This window comes from Mobula hypostoma, chromosome 4 (assembly GCF_963921235.1).
Source record: "Mobula hypostoma chromosome 4, sMobHyp1.1, whole genome shotgun sequence".
Classification (NCBI taxonomy): Eukaryota; Metazoa; Chordata; class Chondrichthyes; order Myliobatiformes; family Myliobatidae; genus Mobula; species Mobula hypostoma.
In genome coordinates this window covers 100,293,819-100,315,603 of record NC_086100.1, presented here as the reverse complement: position 1 = coordinate 100,315,603, position 21,785 = coordinate 100,293,819, and the positions used below count along the sequence as shown (strand labels likewise).

Genomic DNA, 21,785 nt, shown 5'->3' with positions numbered 1-21,785 from the left:
TTTTTTTTAGGTATACCTCCTCTAATTAGCCAATCATGTGGCAGCAACTCAATGCATAAAGCATACAGACATGGTCAGGAGGTTCAGTTGTTGTTCAGACCAAACATCAGAATGGGGAAGAAATGTGACCCAAATGACTTTGATTGCTGGTGCCCTTAAGTGTCTCATATACTGCTGATCTCTTGGAATTTTCATGTAGAACAGTCTCTAGAATTGGCAGAGAATGGTGTGTAAAACAAAAAATATCCAGTAAGCAGCAGTTCTGTGAACAAAAACACCTTGTTCATGAGAGAGGTCTGAGGAGAAATGGTCCAGGTTGACAGGGAGGCAACAGTAAGTCAAATAACCACACGTTACAACAGTGGAGTGTACAAGAGCATCTCTAAATGCACAACACTTTGAACACTGAAGTAGATGGGTTACCGCAGCAGAAGACCACAAATATACACTCAATGGAGACTTTATTAGACACAGGAGATACCTAATAAAGTGGCCACTGAATGTATGATTTTAAATTTCTAAAGAGAAAGAACTTTTAAAACATAGCATTTGAAGCAGAGTTATGTGGACTTTCCTATTAAATATCACAAGGCAGCTCCTCAACTTTGGGAGTAACACATCCAAATGAGAGACACCTCTATATTCAGCTATTAAACCTGAATCAGAAACTTTCTCATAATCTTAGAGACCTCAGTTAGGCCACCGCTCAAGAATCTTTCTTGAGAAGTAGGCCCCAGAGTGGTCAATTTTTTAACTTTTTTGACTAAGTGTGGCTGTGGAAGTGATGCAGGGAGCAGGGTTTCAGATTCATGGATCATTGGAATCTCTACTGGGGAAGATATGACCTGTACAAAAATAATGGGTTAATTCTGAACTCCAGAGACCAATATTCTTGCAGGCAGCTTTGCTAGAGCGGTTCGGGATGGGTTAAACTAATTTGACAGGGGGGGATGGGAACTGAAGGAATAGTTCAGAGGATGGGGGAGTTGGTATAAAAGCTTTCGGGAGCAACCAATCAGCGATCGGAAGAGCGAGAAGATGCTCAGCTGGAGGGCAAAAGAAGCGCTATAAGGATCAGATGAAGAATGCTTTAAGGAAGTGCAAGATCAAACCCGAGGTCCTGGAGGATGTTGCTGCTGACCGTACCACTTGGCGACAGCTCTGTAGGGATGGGGTTCGTATTCTGGAGATGGAAAGAACATCCAGAAGACAGCAGAAGAGAGCCAGGAGAAATGTAGCCATGGTTGCCACCACATATACATGTCCCACCTGTAATAAAGCTTGTGAGTCCAGGATAGGACTGTATAGTCATCAAAGATCTCACCGTTAAAGGAGGGGGCGTAGTCATTGGATTTCCATGGACAACCGAAGAGAAGACATAGCTCACTCAGGTTCACCAACCAAGTACACAAGGCATCGATTCGCGGTTGTTTGGTGTTTTGAGCAGCGGTCAATCAGCAATCGAGATTAACTGGCAAGAACAAATTAAAATAAGGCCTAGGTACGCAGGGTGACCATTGCTGGAGCTGCTATACTTGGAGTGGACAGTGTTAGGGTGGCTATATGAAGCTTTAACTCTTCGAAGCTTCAGAAGTAAGCGGCTTATGTGAGAGAAGGTGAAAAACCTATAGGTAGATATTTTTCCCCATGTGGGTTTCCGTTCCTTGCCCAGAATGCACTTTGGTCAATCAGATCACTTAACTGTCCTCTTCCTACCTGCACAGAGGTAGAGGCTAAAGAATAAGGCTCTAGAGACTAGGACAACAAAGAGGAGTTCGCAGGAGACAGAGGAGCAGCTACAGGATTGCTTTTGAGTCGGTGGACTGGACCATGTTCAAGGACATCTGTGGATCTGAATGAATACACAATGGTTGTCGCAGACTTCATTAAAACTGTTATTGACAACTGTGTCCCCAACAAAATTATCCAGAGCCTTCCTCCGCTAGAAGCTCTGGATGAACCATAAGATCCCCAATCTAATGAGGGTCAGATCAGAGGCAATCAAGTCTGGTGACCAAGAAAGTTACAAGAGATCCATGTAAGTCATCTCTGGATCTCATGGAAAGCCATTTCATGGACAAAGTGGCAATTCCAGTCTAAGCTTGAATCAAGGGAGGATGCCTGACAGTTGTGGCAGGGCTTGAATACAATCACTTCTTATAAAGTTAAATCAAGCAACATAGGTGACAACAGGGCTTTGGTTCCAGATGAGCTCATGTTGACCGCCAAAACTTGGAGGAGAGCGGGGGGGGTGCGCTTTGGGGTTCTAACGTTTTTACTGTCACTCATTCTTCGGGGCACTTCTGTTTGTGTGGATGTTTGTGAAGAACAAGAATTTCAGGTTGTATATTGTTTACATTTCTCTGACATTAAATGGAAATATTCAACTATTGAAATATTCCCACAAGCTATGGGCTCACTTTCAAAGACTCTTCATTTCAGGTTCTCAAGATTGATTGCTTGTTTGTTTGTTTATTATTTCTTGCTTTTTTCTATTTGCACAGTTTGTTGTCTTTTGCACACTGAGTGAGCATCCAATTTGGTGTGGTCCTTCATTGATTCTATTATGGTTATTATTCCATTATGGATTTATTGGGTATGCCTGCCAGAATATAAATCTCAGTGTTGTATATGGTGACATACAAGTACTTTGATAATAAATTCACTTTGAATTTTTCTCCAGATGTTCTGGTACTCTATTATATGGTAACAACTCTAGATGATGGCAGAATTAGAACCAACTCATCCATAGGCTTTAAAAGACAACGCATACAAACAAAAATAAACATCTAAACCCAGAAAAGAATTTCCAATAGCTTCAAATTATCTCTAAAGAAAAGGAAATAAACTAAATGTATTTCATATTGGGAAAAAAAAATCATCTCGGTGGCCACAATGCACCAAAGAGGGACATGGAAAAAAATCGCCAGCTCATTTCAATTGACTAAGATTTCAGTAAACAGCGCTAGAAAATGAATGATCACATCTTTGGATGTGAGCTTTACTTATTTTTATTTTAGAGATATAGCAAGAGGGAAAAAAAACCTCCAGTCCAACTACGCCGAGCTCACCAATTAACCCATGAACCCATGTGTTTGGAACGTGGGAGGAAATTGGAGCACCCAGAGGAAACCCGGGCAGGCACAGGGAGAACGTTCAAACTCCGAATAGACTGTGGAGGAATGAACTGGGGTCACTGGCACTGTAATAGCATTACGCTAACCCCTACATTACCAGGCCTCCCATGTTGCTCGAGTCTGTTAAAGGTACGGTTAGTGTGAAGCCTCTCAGTCCTGTCTTGATATGTGATATGTGAAGTCAACTTCCCATGCCTCATTTACTAAATGAGTTGGCTGTAGCAATATAGGAAGATTCTTCTGAGACTGCAGCCAATGTTATTGGACTAGATGTTTGCAGTGAATGTTACTGAATCATACTGAGAAAGGCCTTTCAACCTGCCTGATCCACATTGTTTGTGATGCCCATCTGCAATAAACCTATTCACCCTGTTCACCATATTGGGCACATTTCTCTCCACATCTTCCCTTTCCTTACATCTGTCCAAATGCCTTTTCAACACTGTCATTGCATCTGCCTCCAGAACCTCTTCTGGCAGCTGATTCCAGATATTTGCCACCATCTGTAGGAAAATCCAACCCCTCCATTCCACTTAGAACTTCTTGCCTTTTATCTTTGACACCTAGTTACCCTTGTTCTCAGGAAAAAACATTCTGACCACCTTTGTGTGTCATGATTTTATAAGCCTCTTAGTGAGAATAAATCCAGTGTATTCAATCTCTCCTTGCAAGGCAATGTCATGATGAACTGCTTCTCCTCTCTCTCTGTCGCTACATCTGTCCTGCATTGTGCTAACCAGAACCATACACAATGTTTCAAACATAATCTAGACAAAATTTGGTGCAACAGCAATATAGCATTCCAATTCTTAAACTCTAATTTCCCAGCAGATGAAGACAATCAAACAATTGCTGTTATCACTAACCCATTCACCTCTGTCCACACTTTCACAAAACTATGGACGTGCACCCCAAGGACCCCTGTACATCAACACCAAGGTCCTTGGCATTTACTCCTCATGTCCAAAGAGAATATGATTTCCCAAAAGGCACCACCTCACATTTACCTTGATTAAGTTCACCTGTCACAAATCCACACAGGTTTCCAGCTGATATACTGTATGTCCTGCAAACCCTTGGAAAATCTTCTTCACCTTCTACAAACCCATGTCATCTGAAAGTTAATCAATCATACCACCTACATTCTTATCAAGTCACTGATAACTATTACAAAGTGCCCAGCACTAGTCTCTGTAAAACTTGTTACATACAGTGCCTATAAAAAGTATTCATTCCACCCCCTGAATGTTTCCATGTTTTGTTGTTTTACAGCATTGAATCGTAGTGGATTTCATTAGCTTTTCTGACACTGAACAACAGAAAAAGACTCTTTCATGTCGAAGTGAAAACAAATCTCTACAAAGTGATCTAAATTAATTAAAAATATAAAACACAAAATAATTGATTGCATAACTATTCACCCTCTTCAAGTCAGCATTTAGTTGATGCAGCAATTACAAACTTGAGTCTATGTAAATAGGTCTCTATCAGCTTTGCACATCTGGACACTGCAATTTTTCCCCATTCTTCTTTACAAAACTGCTCAAGCTCTGTCAGATTACATGGGGAATGTGATTGAACGGCCCTTTTCAAGTCCAGCCATAAATTCTCGATTGGATTGAGGTCTGGACTGTGCCTTGGCCAGTCAAGGACATTAACTTTGTTGTTTTTAAGCAATTCCTGTGTAGCTTTGGCTTTATGCTTGGGGTCATTGTCTTGCTGGAAAACAAATCTTCTCCCAAGTCACAGTTCTCTTGCAGACTGCATCAGGTTTTCCTCCAGGATTTCCCTGTATTTTGCTGCATTCATTTTACCCTCTACCTTCACAAGCCTTCCAGGGCCTGCTGCAGTGAAGCATCCCCACAGCATGATGCAGCCACCACCATGCTTCATAGTAGGGCTGGTGTGTTTTTGATGATGTGTAGAGTTTGGCTTATGCCAAACACAGCGCTTAGTCTGATGTCCAAAAACCTCAATTTTTGTTTCATCAGACCATAGAATCGTCTTCCAGCCGACTTCAGAGCGTCCCACATGCCTACCGGCAAACTCTAGCTGAGATTTCCAGAGAGTTTTTTCTACAGTGGCTTTCTCTTTGTCACTTTCCTATAAAGCTGCAACTGGTGAAGCAGCCGGGCAACAGTTGTCATATGTGCAGTCTCTTCCATCTCAGCCACTGAAGCTTGTAACTCCTCCGGAGTTGTCACAGGTCTCTAGGTGGCCTTCCTCACTAGTCCCCTTCTTGCACAGTCACTCAGTTTTCGAGGATGGCTTGCTCTAGGCAGATCTACAGCTGCGCCATATTCTTTCTGTTCCTTGATGATTGACTTAAATGTACTCAAGGGCAGGGGTCCCCAACCTTTTTTGCACCACGGACCGGTTTAATATTGACAATATTCTTGCGGACCGGCCAACGGGGGCAGGGGTGGGGGTGTTAATCACGACCGGAATATAGGTGAAACTATAAGTCACTTATAAGTGGTTAATAATACACTCAATTTCATTTCTAAAAGGGTTTATCTAACGAATTTAATATTAAACACAGCGCATATTTTCCTCCCATGAATATAGTGATGTCAATTATAAGTCACTTATAAGTCAATAGCATAACATTTTAGTAATGTTTGGATATTAAACACACAGCGCATATTTTCCTCATATGAACATATAAAATTATTGCAACGCACCAATATCGCTGAATCAGTGGGAGCCCTGGGCTTGTTTCCCTGCAACAAGACGGTCCCATCGAGGGGTGATGGGAGACAGCGATACTCGAAGGGGATTCCTTATGTTCAGACTATTCTGCAATTTAGTTTTCATTGCATTCATTGCAGAAAATCCTGCTTCGCGGAGATATGATGTTGGAAATGGAAGCAACGTTTTCAGTGCTTTCGTGGCTATCTCAGAATATTCAGTCTTGACTTTGATCCAGAATGCCGGCAGAGACGTTATGTCAAACATACTTTTCAGCCCACTGTCATTTGCAAGCTCGAGGAGTTGATCTTCTTCCTGGGCTGACATGGATGATTTACCGGGGACATTCACAAATGGGTCACAGACCCATTCCTTTGCACGTCTTGGGTCATTTGTGGTTAGGAAGTAATGCTCGAATTCTGTCGACAGCGAAGTTAGGTGATTGCGCACCAGCTGTGAGAAAGACGGTGCAGCCTCAGTCTCTCCCAAAATCCCAGCTAATGTTGGGAACATGTCAAATATGCCCCTGTCCACTCGCCGTCCCCACAGTTCCAGTTTTGGCTTTGAAAGCAGACACTTCATCTGCCAACTTGAAGACAGTTGTCATTCTCCCTTAAGTGACAAACTGAGTTCATTGAGCAGGTTGAAGATGTCACACAGATAGCCACTAAGTACAACGCTCTCAGAGCAGCAGCATTTGTGGAAGTGGTTGCTCTCAGCACTTGCTTCTGTCCCGCTTGTTCACGTTTTTTCCTCTCAAAAATCTCAAATGGTTTGTCTTTAAGTGCAGGGTGCTTGGACTCAAGGTGCCGAAGCAGTTTTGAGGGCTTCATTGCCTCATTAGACAGCTTGTCTCCACATGTCACACACAGGGGGCTTGGAGCGTGTGAGTCACCAATCGCAATAAAGCCATATTTTATGTACGACTCGTCGTATTTTCTGTTGAAGGAAGCTTTCTTTTTTTTGCAGTCTCTGCCTCAGCTGTCTCTGCGTTATCATCATCATTAGGCCTTTTATGTCCTCTTCCTCCTCTTCCAAAGAAACTCTCAAGCGACATTTGTTTTTTACTCATACCGACTGATGACCTCGTGTGGGTAATGACCTCACGTATGTTCAAGTTCAACACCGGACATGACAGGGAATGAGGAAAGGTGCAGCTGACTCATACCGCTTCACACTGCCAAATAATATCGTTTCCTTGTGGCCCGGTAGCACATGCTTTACATGCCAAATGGTTGGGAACAACTGCTCAAGGGAATTGGAAAGACTTGGAAATGTTCTGGCATCCATCTCCTAACTTGTGCTTTTCAATAACCTTTTCACAGAGTTGCTTAAAGTGTTCTTTTGTGTTCATGGTGTAGTTTTTGCTAGGATACTGACTCACCAGCAGTTGGACCTTCCAGATAAAGGTGTATTTTTACAACAATCAATTGAAACACCTTGACTGCACACAGGTGATCACCATTTAACTAAATGTGATTTCTAAAACCAATTGGTTGCACCAGTGATTATTTGGTGTGTCATATTAAAGGGGATGAATACTTACGCAATCAATTATTTTGTGCTTATATTTGTAATTAATTTAGATCACTTTTTAAAGGTCTGTTTTCACTTTGACATGTGTCTTTTTCTGTTGATCAGAGTCAAAAAAAACCAAATTAAATCCACTGTGATTAAATGTTGTAAAACAATAAAACATGAAAACTTCAAGGGGGGGGGGGGGTGAATACTTTTTATAGGCATGTATTTCCAGTCAGATAAACTGCCTCTACCACTACCTCTGCTTCCAATCAAATGAACTTTGGGCACAGTCTACTAAGACTCCTCAGATTCCTTGTGGGCCAGCCACCATATGAGACCTCTTCAGAATCAGAATCAGGTTTAATATCACTGGCATATGCCATGAAATTCGTTAACTTCATGGAAGCAGTACAATACAATGTATGATAAATACAGAATAAAACTGAATTACAGTAAATATATACACACATGTGAATATTAAATAGTTAAATTAAAATAAGGAGTGCAGCAACAGAAATAAAAAAGTAGTGAGGTAGTATTCACGGGTTCAATGTCCATTTAGAAATCAGATGGCAGAGGGGAAGAAGCTGTTCCTGAATCACTGAGTGTGTGTCTTCAGGTTTCTGCACCTCCTTCTCAATGGAAACAGTGACAAGAGGACCCACCTAGTCATCTTTAATGATGGACGCTGCCTTTCTGAGGCACCACTCTTGAAAATGTCTTGGACACCACGGGGAATAGTACCCATGATGCAGCTGACTAAGTTTACCACTCTCTGCAGTTTACTTTGATCCTGTGCAGGAGCCCCCAACCCCCATATCAGACGGTGTTGCAGCCAGTCAAAAAGCTCTCCACAGTACCTCTGTATAAGTCTGAATGTCTTTAGGTGACAAACCAAATCTCCTCACACTCCTAATGAAATGTAGCCACTGTCTTGCCTTCTCTATAGCTGCATCGATATGTTGGGACCAGGTTAGATCCACAGATATTGAAACACAGGAACTTGAAATTGCTCACTCTCTCCATTTCTGATCCCTCTGAGGATTGGTTTGTCAATGTCTACCAGAAATTTTGGTGGATTAGAGTACGAAACTGTAAAAGATAGCACATAATTACTCTCCACATATTTGCAGAAAGGAAAATGGATAGATCATTGAACAGCTTTAATTCACCCGAATTCCTTATACCATTCCTCTCATGCAAGGTATTAAGGAACAGAGCCAATGAAAGAGCTTTTTTTTAAACCTGATGACACATTTTCACACAAACTTTAGCAAATAAACAGACAGAAATGAAGAGATTTAATGAATTCAAACGACTCTCACCTCCATTCACTCCAATGACAAAACGTCCCACGATCAACATCTGAAAGGAATCAGCATTTTCACATAGGGCCATCAATAAAGCAGCAACAATTGCAAACCCATTATTCAGGAGAAGAGCCCCCTTCCTAAAAGCAAACAGAAACAAACCTTTCACATAAAAGAATTGTTTTCAGCCTTCAGGTGAAGTAATGCTGAATATTCCGCAAATTTTCTTAAATCAGGTGCACTATATCAGGGCCAAGTAATATTTTAAAGGCTAAGTGCTCATCAGAATATCTATCTCAACTAATTGACATGTCTTCCATGTTCTCGTTAACTCTACAAATGAAAAATGCAAGTTTTCTGTTCAAAGGCTGAAATCCACCATATTGTTCATCATGAACAAAAAATAAACAATGACAAGGTTTCACTAAGGAAGTAACAAATATTGTTCAGTTTTAATAATACCAGTCAGACTACCTGTAGTACAAACACATGAATGAGATGTTACATAATCCAACTGAGCAGCCTTCAATAAGTTTTAGAGTATTCTCTACATCGGCATGGAACTGTCTATCAATTCAACGTTCACTGCATGTAATCCTGTCCGTAAGACCATCTTTGTTGGGCAAAACTTGCTATATTGTCAGACCTCACTCCCACAAACACTGAAAAACAGCAGCCTGGAGATATAAAACTGATGGTCCAAAATACACTTCAATGAAATGAAAAGGGAGGTGATTACTTTGCTGCATATATAACAGGCTTCATTACTACAGTATCAGTTTAAGAAAAAGGAGCCATCATGTAGAGCAGTAGAGGGAGAGGGGGAGGGGGCAGATGCGGTGGGGAGGGAGAGGGAGGGGGCAGATGGAGGGAGTGAGTGAGTGTGTGACATAGGGAGAGAGGTGGGGAGTGAGGCACGGAGACACTGGAGGCACAGACACAGTGACACAGAGAGAGGGAGACACAGAATGGGGGAGACAGAGAGAGGGAGAGAGAAGGGGAGACATAGAAAAAGGAGACATGGAGACAGAGAGAGAGGGAGACGGGGAGACACGGAAAGGGGGAGACACAGTGACACAGAGAGAGGGAGACACAGAGACACAGAGAAAGGGAGACGGGGAGACACGATAAGGGGGAGACACGGTGACACAGAGACACAGAGAGAGGGAGACAGAGGGGGAGACATGGAAAGGGGGAGACACGGAGACACAGAGAGAGGGAGGAATAGGAACACAGACTGAGGAAGACAGAGAGAGGGAGACATGGAAAGGAGAAGACAGGGAGACACAGAGAGACAGAGAGTAAGTAGGGTAAGTAATAGGGGATTTCAACATCCTGTACGATATGTGCCAGTTCAGCTTGAAAGGTTCAGAGGAACTGAATTTTTTTTTAAATTGCACCACGGAGAGCTTTTTTGACCAGTAAATATAGCTTGACTAGTGTGAGGCAGTAATGGATCTAGCGTGGTGAAATGGGAACACGAGGAAATCTGTAGATGCTGGGGAGTACTGACAAAGGGTCTTGGCCTGAAACGTCGACTGTGCCTCTTCCTGGGGGTGCTGCCTGGCCTGCTGCATTCACCAGCAACTTTTATGTGTGTTGTAGTGAAATGAAAGAGTGTTTTGCAGATGGTGACTACAACTCTACATGCTTCAAAGTAGTTATGGAAAAGGTTCAGAATTGGCTGGAAATTAAGGTCCTCAAATAAGGAAAGCTGATTACAAAATCATACAACAAGACCTGGCAAAAGTCAGCTGGCAGATACTACTTGCAGGTTGGTCCATGGTGACAAGCTAAAAATATTTAAATGTGAAATAGTGAGAATTGAAGGACAAGATGTTGCTCTAAGGCTAAAAGCAATTGACAGAAAGTCCAGGGGATCTGAATGTCAAGAGACACTGAAGTTTAGATGAAAAAAAGCACTCGACAGGTACAGAAATTTAAAAATGGTAGGCCTATTAGTAGAACGGAGAGTTGAAGAGAATACATTTAAAATAAGGCCAGGAAGGCAAGGAAAGGCAATTTGTTTATTATAATTACATTGTGAAGAGAATACACATAGATGTTAGCTGTCCTGTGAGATCAGCAGTTGCTCTGCCACCTGTCCCCAGGGGGAGGAGAGATAAGGAACAATGGAGCAGCGTCTGGAGATGTGTAATGAAGGGACGGGGGAGAGAGAGAGAGAGAGCTGTCTGGAGCGGCTCCCCCTTTGAACCCTGAACTGTTTGAAGTGATGGACAGGCGATACCCCAGCAGGGGGATAAAAAGGGACAGGTTCGCTAAGGCAGGACACACACGACACCCGAGGTAACGAGACCCTGGAAGCGGTGCGCCTCTCACGAGTCGGTGGGACGTACCGGACCTTAAACGCACAGGGTGGAAAGGTACGATCAGCGGGAACCCGGTGTGTGTCCACCCTCGCTTGGGTGCCGGGTTCACTGCAGAGGATCGACCGCACCTGGAGGAGGGGTCACAGTCGGTGACCTCAGGTGACATCACCAAGGACCTGCCCGAAAGCTGCTTGTGAACCATATCACCGGTCTGTGAGTGGAAGCCGTGTCTGAATGATCAGTCGTTCCCGTTCTCTCTTTCCCTCCCCCCACGTTGTCCATCATCATGGCAACGATTACTGCGAACTGAACTAAATTGGACTGAACTTTTGTGTCACTTTGAAATTTGGTCATTTACCCCTAGACAACGATAGAGCTTGATTGATGCTGTTATCTTAATTCTGTGCACATGTGTGTTTATCATTACTGAACTGTTGCATTTATTATCCTTTCGATTACTGTGTTGCTTGTTTCTTTAATAAAACTTTCTTAGTTCTAGTAATCCAGACTCCAACTGAGTGATCCATTTCTGCTGGTTTGGCAACCCAGTTACGGGGTACGTAACAACATATTGAAATACTGTGAAAAGTTTTACTTATGTGTCATCCAGACAGATCATTCAACACTTAAGTATGGATTGGGACAGCTTGTCTTCTGGCAAAGATATACTTGGCCAGTGGGAGACCCTCTAAAGTGAAATGTTGAGAGTACAAAGCTTGTATGATCCTGTCAGAACAAAAGGCAGGGATAGCAGGTTTAGGGAACCTTGGTTTTCAAGAGATACTGAGGCCCTGGTTAAGAAAAAGAAGGAGGTGCATGGCAGGTATGGCAAGCAGGAACAAATGAGGTGCTTACAGAGTACAAGAAATGCAAGAGAACACTAAAGAAAGAAATCAGGAGGGCGAGAAGAAGGCATGAGGTTGCTCTAGCAGACAAGATGAAGGAATATCCCAAGAGCTTCTACAGATAAATTAAAAGCAAAAGGATAGTAAGGGACAAAATTGGTTCCCTGGAAGATCAGAGTGGTAAGCTATGAGTGAAGCTGAAAGAGACGAAGTCCAGCATCTGGCCATGTGGTGCGCCGATAACAACCTGCCCCTTAACACTCAGAAGACCAAGGGGATTATTGTGAACTTCAGGCATGCTAGGACCCACACTCATGTCCCCATCTACATCAACGGAGCTGTAGTGGAGCATGTATCAAGCTTCAAATTCCTTGGTGTCCACACTTCCGATGATCTCACCTGGTCCCTGAACTCCTCCATCCTGATCAAAAAGGAGCAACACGCCTTTATTTCCTGCGGAGCATAAGAAAGTTCACCTCTGTCTCAGAATACTGACGGACTTTTACCACTGTACCGTTGAGAGCATACTCACCCACTGCATCTCAGTGTGGTATGGCAATTGTCCCGAATCAGACCGCAAAGCACTCCAGCGGGTGGTGAAAACTGCCCAGCAGATTATCGGCACCCAATTGCCCACCACTGAGAACATCTACCATAAATGCTGCCTGGGCAGGGCGAAAAGCATTATCAGGGATGCATCGCACCCAAACCATGGATTTTTTACTCTCCTCCCATCCGGTAGGCGCTACAGGACCTTCTGCTCCCACACCAGCAGGCTCAGGAAGAGCTTCTTCCCCAAGGCTGTGACCCTGCTGAACCTCACATCACAGCGCTAAACAGTATTACACCCATATTGTACTATCTCAGCACTTTTATATTTATATGCTGTAGCGCTTACTTTTTATTCGCAGTTATTTTGTAAATAATACTATTCTTTTGCACTTCTGGTCAGATGCTAATTGCATTTCATTGGCTTTGTATCTGTACTCGGCACAATGACAATAAAGTTGAATCTAATCTAATCTAAATAATGGATTTTTTTCCTGTCTCACGTATTTACACGTGAGACAGACAGAGTCTATAGAAGTGAGGCAAAGCAACAGCGAAGTCATGGGCCCTGTAGAGATCCAGGGAAGGAGGATTACAACGGAGTTTGCTGTCTTGAGGCAAATTTAGGTAGATACATCCCCAGGGCCTGACAATGCGTCCCCTTGGACTCTGTGGGAGGCAAGTGCAGAAATTGCAGGGGCCTGAGCAGAGATATTTCATCATCCTTAGCCACGGGTGAGGTGCCGGAGCACTGGAGTACAGCTAATGACACTCCACTGTCTAAGAAAGGCTCTAAGAATAAGACAGGAAATGATAGGCTGGTGAGCCTGACATCAGTAGTGGGAAAATTATTGGAAAGTTTTCCAATGGATGTGATGTGTAAGCTTATGAACAGACAAGGAATGACTAGGAATAGTCAACATGGCTTTGCGCATAGCAGGTCATGTCTACCTAATCTTATAGAATTTTTCAAGGAAGGAATGAAACAAGGCAGTGGATGTGTCTATATGGATTTTAGCAAGGCCTTTGACAAGGTCCCGCATGAGAGGTTGCTAAGGAAGGTTCGATCGCTTGGCATTCAAGATGAGGTAGTAAATTGGATTAGACATTAGCTTCGTAGGAGAAATCAGAGTGTGGGAGTAGATAGGTGTCTCTTTGACTGTAAGTCTATGACTAGTGGAGTGCTTCAGGGTCCGTTTTGTCTGTCATCTATATCAACGATCTGGATAATAATATGGTTAAATAGATCAGAAAATTTGCAGATGACACCAAGATTGGGGGTGTGATAGACTATCAAAGCTTGCAGTGGGATCTGAACCAGCTGGAAAAGTGGGCTGAGAATTGGCAGATGGAATGTAATGCAGACACGTGGTATTGCACTCTGGGAGGACCAACCAGGGTAGGTCTTACATGGTGAGGAGTAGGGCACTGAGGAGTAAACACAAAATACTCTGCAGATACTGGGGTCAAAGCAACACTCACGACACGCTGGAGGAACTCAGCAGGTTGGGCAGCATCCGTGGAAATGATGAGTCAACGTTTCGGGCCGGAACCCTTCATCAGGACTGAAGAGGGAAGGGGCAGAGGCCCTATAAAGAAGGTGGGGGGAGGGTGGGAAGGAGAAGGCTGGAAGGTTCCAGGTGAGAAACCAGTGAGGGGAAAGATAAAGGGGTGGAGGAGGGGAAACAGGGAGGTGATAGGCAGGAAAGGTGAAGAAGGAATAGGGGAAAGCACAATGGGTAGTAGAAGGAGGTGGAACCATAAAGGAGGTAGTGCCCTCAAATTCACTTGGTCTATCTCCGACACTTCTCTCCCCCTTCTCGATCTCTCGGTCTCCATCTCTGGAGACAGACTGTCCACTGACATCTTCTACAAGCCCACTGACTCTCATAACTACCTCAACTGTACCGCTTCCCACCCCGCCACATGCAAAAATGCCATTCCCTATTCCCAGTTCCTCCATCTCCGCCGCATCTGCTCCCAGGATGAGGCTTTCCGTTCCAGGACATCTCAAATGTCTTCTTTCTTTAAGGATAGTGGTTTCCCTTCTGCCGTCATCAATGATGCCCTCACCTGCATCTCCTCCATTTCCCGCACTTCGGCCCTCACCCCATCCTCCCGTCACCACAACAGGGACAGAGTTCCCTTGTCCTCACCTACCACCCCACCAGCCTCCGGATCCAGCACATTATCCTCCGCAACTTCTGCCACCTTCAACAGGACCCCACCACTAAGCACATCTTGCCCTCTCCATCCATCTCCGCTTTCCACAGGGATCGTTCCCTCCATAACTCCCTGGTCCACGCGTCCCTCCTCACGGATCTCCCACCCGGCACTTATCCCCTGTAAGCATAAGTGCTACACCTGTACCTACACCTCCTCTCTTGCCACCATTCAGGGCCCCAAACAGTCCTTCCAACTGAGGCAACACTTCACTTGCGAGTCTGTTGGGGTCACCTATTGCATCTGGTGCTCCCGATGCAGCCTCTTCTACATCGGTGAAACCCGGCGCAGATTGGGGGACCGCTTCATCGAGCATCTCCGCTCTGTCCGCCACAACAGACAGGATCTCCTGGTTGCCACCTACTTCAACTCTGCTTCACATTCCCATTCGGATATGTCCATACATGGCCTCCTCTACTGCCATGATGAGGCTAAACTCAGGTTGGAGGAGCAACACCTCATATACTGTCTGGGTAGTCTTGGTATGAACATCGAATTCTCCAACTTCCGGTAATTCGCTCCCCCTCCCTTCCCCTATCCTAGTTTCACTCTGCCCCCTCCCTCAGCTGCTGACTACCTCCCTTACGGTTCTGCCTCCTTCTACTACCCATTGTGTTTTCCCCTTTTCCTTCTTCACCTTTCCTGCCTATCACCTCCTTGCTTCCCCTCCCTCACCCCTTTGATCTTTCCCCTTACTGGTTTTTCACCTGGAACCTTCCAGCCTTCTCCTTCCCACCCTTCCCCGACCTTCTTTACAGGGTCTATGCCCCTTCCCTCTTCAGTCCTGATGAAGGGTTCCGGCCCGAAATATTGACTGATCGTTTCCACGGATGCTGCCCGACCTGCTGAGTTCCTCCAGCGTGTTGTGAGGGGCACTGCTGTATTTACATGCACGTAGCATTCGGAATAATGTCGACAAACTCGAGCACATTTACAGATTGGTCAGTACGACGTTGTGGGCTTCACTGAGTGGAGGTTGAAAAAAGGCCATAGTTGGGAGTTTAACATCAAAGGATATACTTGGTGTCCAGTCACAAGAGATGGATTTTGTTGAATGTCTATGAGATGGCTTTTCAGAGTAATGAGCCCTTTTATCGTCTTTCTTTCCTTTCCTTTTTGAACTATTTGAAAAGCTGAAATTCGTAAATATTCTTTCTTTGTAATTTGATGCTGTGCACGATCAGCTATTTCTTGCTGACCAATAATTGTGTTTGGGCAGCACCTACCCAGCTTTCGCTCAAATCAAGGTTTCTTTAACTGGAACACCTCGACATTCCTGTTTGGCTGAACCCTAAATTATAACGACCCTAGACGTATATTGTTTATGAAAGGTGGCCTTCTGAGCAGAGTTAGCTAGTGAGCCGAGTTGGTTTCCAAGCCTGGTGAGAGGGTCACACTTACATTTTTGTCCCAGGGCTCTGGAACTTTCTCCCCTTTCTTTAAACACAAAGGATGCATCCCATTTCTGTTGACGGTGCTGATGGTCAACAAACAAGAGCAAACATAAACTGCACTGACAGTCCCAGTTCTTTTCTATAGTATGATCCAGGTTTCTGTCAGTAACTGGCCACCTCATTCTTTTCCTGTGTATTACTGTTTGGCATATGTGCACCCATTGTGGTGTCAGCATCAATGAAGAGATATTGTTTGGCAGCTCAAATTACTAGGGAAATGACAAGTCCTATTGTTGCAGATAACTAAGATTCAAAGTGAAATATACAAGGCCACATTATGCTATGGAGGTAGGGATTGTCGGTGAATAGCATTGCTAGAAAAGAGTCTGTATCATAATTTTCTGTGACATGAAGCCTTGTCATCTGCGCCTGCATTAAGAAATACAAGTAGAAAAATATTTGTGTTTATTTATTAACTTTTCACATAAATTCTATAAAAGTGCATTTTACTCCACATCAGATTTTTGGATGGTGATTTGTGAATTCTGCAAGGGCAAATTTGAAACAAAGATAAACTGCCTTTTCACCTGGAGGAGTTCTTCTCCATTTAACTTTTCAGTGGGTGAACTCTGCAGTGTAACTGCTGAGATGAGATTGCAGTCAGGAGAAGTCCAACACCAGAACACAGCTGAGAAACTGCCACCAGAACTCAGACTCAAACATCCCAGGATTTCTGCATTTTTAATGGGACTAAATGGCATCAGTGAAACAAGCAGCAAATAAATCTGGTAATTCTTGGGCCTGAACCAGAGAATGGCTGAAAGCTTGCATGTTGTAATAAAAATCCAGCTGGTTCCTGCATGCCATCAGCAAACAATCATTAACATTGATGGTGCAGAGGGTTCCAGTGATGTTATCGTTCAGAATGGCAGCTTAAGTCAACAGCTCCTCCGGAAAAAGGCATATTTTGCCCCATTAATTCATCAGATATAAGATCTTTTGAAAATACCTGAATTGATAAGGGGGGCAAGAATGGTGATAAAAGAAGCCCCACTGCGGAGCCTATGGAAGAGAGAAGTACAGCGCACGGCTCTCCTACACGTGTGCGTGGTGGCGAGGCTGACGCGGGGCCTCGTGCAGGCAAAGTGGCTAACATGATAAGGATTCTGGAAAGGATAAGGGAAGTCCAAAAAGATACAAAACAGCAACTCAATGATATAAAGTTAGAGCTCGCCAACATCAATCAGAAAATAGTGGTGGCAGAGACTCGAATTGAGAAGGTGGAAGATCGCGTGCAAAATGTGGAACGGATACTGAGTAAAATGATAAAAATATTAAATCAACAGGAAAGTAAATTGCTTGACCAGGAGGGAAGACTGCAACAGAAAAATATCAGGATTTATACTGTTCCAGAAGGAGCGGAGGGATTATCGATGACTGGCTTTCTGGAAAAGCTGCTGCGGGAAGCGCTGGAGATTCCCCCGACTATGGAGATTGAAATTGAGAGAACGCGTCATGCGCTCATCCCGAGGCCTCCCGGAGACAGAAAGTAAACCGCGCTCAATAGTACTTGGATTCCTTCGATTGAAGAGCAAGGCGGAGATTCTACAAAGGGCCTGGGGTAAGAAGAGGGCTTTTTGGAACGGGAAGTTAATATACTTTGATCATGATTACCCCCCAGCGGCCCTACAGAAACGGAAGCAAAACGAATATTAAAGCAAGAAAAGATTAAATTCCAAACCCCATACCCTGCTAAACTAAGGGTATTTTACCAAGAGGGGATATGACTATATCAGACGGTGGAAGAGGCGACTACAGACATGAACAACAGAGGACTGCCTGTTAGCGTGGTCAAACCAAAGGAAGGTCTGGCTGAGCAGTTATCCTAATCTGCTTTGGAAATAGTAAGAGAACCGAGAAAGCAGGGGACAGGAGCAGGACGAGAGAAGGATATTAGGAAGAGACTGAGTTCTCTGAAGACAGCCCTCACCTCCTCCAGAAGAGCCATAAGGTACTGCAGCAGGGGCCCTCAATTCACGGGTGGGAGGGGGCTATCCCCCATGGCTAGACGTTTCTTCTGGCTCAACCCAGGATCATCTAGAAACCCCAGCCTTGGAATCACACCTTCGTTACCTTTTTTTTTATTATTCACGTTTCTTGGCTCTTATTTGTTCAGGGAGTAGATCGATTAAGTTATATTCTGCAAATTTCAATGATACACTAACAGATAAATACACATAGCTAAGGACAAAGTAAAATTCATTTTTTTTAATGTTAATGGGCTGTTGAATCCAGTCAAGCACAGTAAAATTCTATCAAAAATGAAAAAAGAACAAGCCCATGTAGTATATTTACAGGGAACTCACTCAAGTGATAATGAGCACGGAAAATTAAAGAGAACGTGCTTCACTAATTTATTTTTCTCCTCATAAATCAGGACATAGAAGAGGAGTTGCTATTCTCATCTTAAGCAAGCTAAATTTTGAAAAAGTATTTGAAATGGGAGATAAGGAGGGCAGATATATTCTGGTAAGGGGGAATATGGATGGAAATCCAGTTACTTTATTGAATATATATGCACCCCCAGGAAGTGATATTAGTTTCTTCCAGAAAATTACTAATATTATGGTAACGGAAACAGAAGGTCTCTTGATATGTGGGAGAGACTTAAATTTACAATTACAGCCAAAGTTAGACTCTTCCAATAGAAAAACTTATGAAACAAAGTCCTTACATGAAAAAGTTAACACTCTTTTTGAGGATGTTGGTCTAAATGATACATGGAGGGACCTTTTCCCCGACAGAAGGGATTACACTCATTATTCTGCTCCCCATTCTGTATATACAAGAATAGACTATTTCTATGAGTGGTGGTAAAAATCTTCTGAGGTGTATATATTTCAATGCCAGGAGTATTGCGGGGAAAACGGACAAGCTGAGGGCGTGGATTGACACGTGGAATTATGACGTTATAGCAATTAGTGAAACTTGGCTACAGGAGGGGCAGGACTGACAGCTTAATATTCCAGGGTTCTGATGTTTCGGATGTGATAGAGGCAGAGGAATGAAAGGTGGGGGGGGGGGGTAGCATTGCTTGTCAGGGAAAATGTTACAGCAGTGCTCAGGCAGGACAGATCAGAGGGCTTGTCTACTGAGTCCTTATGGGTGAAGCTGAAAAACAGGAAAGGTATGGCCACATTAGTGGGATTGTATTATAGTCCACCCAATAGTCAGCGAGAATTGGAGGAGCAAATCTGCAAAGAGATAGCAGGCAACTGCAGGAAACAAAGTTGTGGTGGTAGGGGATTTTAATTTTCCATATATTGATTGGGACTCCCAGGCTGTTAGGGGTCTAGATGGTTTAGAGTTTGTAAAATGTGTTCAGGAAAGTTTTCTAAATCAATATATAGAGGTACCAACTAGAGGGAGATCCAATATTGGATCTCCTGTTAGGAAACGAGTTAGGACAAGTGACGGAAGTCTGTGTAGGGGAGCACTTTGGTTCCAGTGATCATAATACCATTAGTTTCAACTTGATCATGGACAAGGATAGATCTGGTCCTAGGGTTGAGGTTCTGAACTGGAAGAAGGCCAAATTTGAAGAAATGAGAGAGGATCTAAAAAGTGTGGATTGGGACACTTTGTTCTCTGGCAAGGATGTGATCGGTAAGTGGGAAGTCTTCAAAGGAGAAATTTTGAGAGTGCAGAGCTTGTATGTTCCTATCAGGATTAAAGGCAAAGTGAATAGGAATAAGGAACCTTGGTTCTCAAGGGATATTGCAACTCTGATAAAGAAGAAGAGAGAGTTGTATGACATGTATAGAAAACAGGGAGTAAATAAAGTGCTTGAAGAGTATGAAAAGTGCAAGAAAATACTTAAGAAAGAAATCAGGAGGGCTAAAAGAAGACATGAGGTTGCCTTGGCAGTCAAAGTGAAGGATAATCCAAAGAGCTTTTACAGGTATATTAAGAGTAAAAGGATTGTAAGGGATAAAATTGGTCCTCTTGCAGATCAGAGTGGTCGGCTATGTGCGGAACCAAAAGAAATGGGGGAGATCTTAAATGGGTTTTTTGCGTCTGTATTTACTAAGGAAACTGGCATGAAGTCTATGGAATTAAGGGAAACGAGTAGTGAAATCATGGAATCTGTACGGATTGAAAAGGAGGAGGTGCTTGCTATCCTGAGGAAAATTAAAGTGGATAAATCCCCAGGACCGGACAGGGTATTCCCTCGGACCTTGAAGGAGACTAGTGTTGAAATTGCAGGGGCCCTGGCACATATATTTAAAATGTCGGTGTCTACAGGTGAGGTGCCGGAGGATTGGCTGGAAATTCAAGCAACACACATCAAAGTTGCTGGTGAACGCAGCAGGCCAGGCAGCATCTCTAGGAAGAGGTACAGTCCATATCAAAGTTGCTGGTGACTGTACCTCTTCCTGGAGATGCCGCCTGGCCTGCTGCGTTCACCAGCAACTTAAATGAAATTCAAGCAGCTTTTGAAATGTTTTAAAAAAACTCTATATTCCAAAGATCCAGGGGGAAGCATAACCCAAATTGACACCTTCCTGAATTCTTTAGAGTTACCCACTTTAAGCAAAGAACAAAATAGAACGATGACTGCTGACATAATTGAAGCTGAACTAAAATCTGCAATTAGTAGGCTCAAATTAAGTAAGTCACCAGGATCAGATGGATATACGGCAGAGTGGTATAAAGAGTTTAGAAGTGAGGTAATTCCTGTTTTACTCCGCACACTGAACTGGGCCCGAAGAAAGGCACAAATGCCACCCAGCTGGAAGGAGGCGATAATCTCAGCTATACCGAAAGAAGGCAAGGATAAAATGGAATGTGGGTCGCTTAGACCAATATCTGTTCTTAATGTGGATTACAGAATATTTACCTCCATCACGGCCAAATAATTAGAAGAGTTTCTACCCACACTGATACATATTCAGACAGGTTTTATACAACAACGCCAAACACAAGACAATATACAAAGGACACTTCACATTATGGATCATATAAAAAAATGAAATTGAAGCAATAGTGATAAGCATGGACACAGAAAAGGCATTTGATTCAGTTAATTGGAATTTTCTTTACAGAGTTTTAACATAGAATATAGAACATAGACTAGTACAGCATATTACAGGCCCTTCGGCCCACAATGTTGTGCCGACCCTCAAACCCTGCCTCCCATATAACCCCCCACCTTAGATTCCTCCATATACCTGTCTAGTAGTCTCTTAAATTTCACTAGTGTATCTGCCTCCACCACTGATTCAGGCAGTGCATTCCACGCACCAACCACTCGCTGAGTAAAAAACCTTCCTCTAATATCCCCCTTGAACTTCCCACTCCTTACCTTAAAGCCATGTCCTCTTGTATTGTGCGGTGATGCCCTGGGGAAGAGGCGCTGGCTATCCACTCTATCTATTCCTCTTAATATCTTGTACACCTCTATCATGTCTCCTCTCATCCTCCTTCTCTCCAAAGAGTAAAGCCCGAGCTCCCTTAATCTCTGATCATAATCCATACTCTCTAAACCAGGCAGCATCCTGGTAAATCTCCTCTGTACCCTTTCCAATGCTTCCACATCCTTCCTATGGTGAGGTGACCAGTTTTACATAGATTTGGTCTACATGAGACAATTATTAAAACTATACAGGCACTATATGACAATCCTACTGCTAGGATTAAAATCAATGGATATTTATCTAACAGTTTTACCCTAGAAGGGGGCACGAGACAGGGTTGTGCATGGTCACCGCTACTCTTCACATTA

General features: G+C 43.5%; 1 protein-coding gene across 4 annotated transcripts in view; it reads right to left on the bottom strand.

Annotated features, from left to right (window-relative positions):
• The window catches only part of slc2a9l2 (solute carrier family 2 member 9, like 2), a 268,228-nt gene that overhangs the window by 209,150 nt on the left and 37,293 nt on the right, over window positions 1-21,785 (bottom strand). For all 4 annotated transcript variants that reach the window (XM_063046289.1, XM_063046290.1, XM_063046291.1 and 1 more), the window contains one exon: window positions 8,675-8,799. In XM_063046289.1, the coding sequence (XP_062902359.1) occupies window positions 8,675-8,799 (125 nt within the window). The remainder of the gene's footprint in view (window positions 1-8,674; window positions 8,800-21,785) is intronic.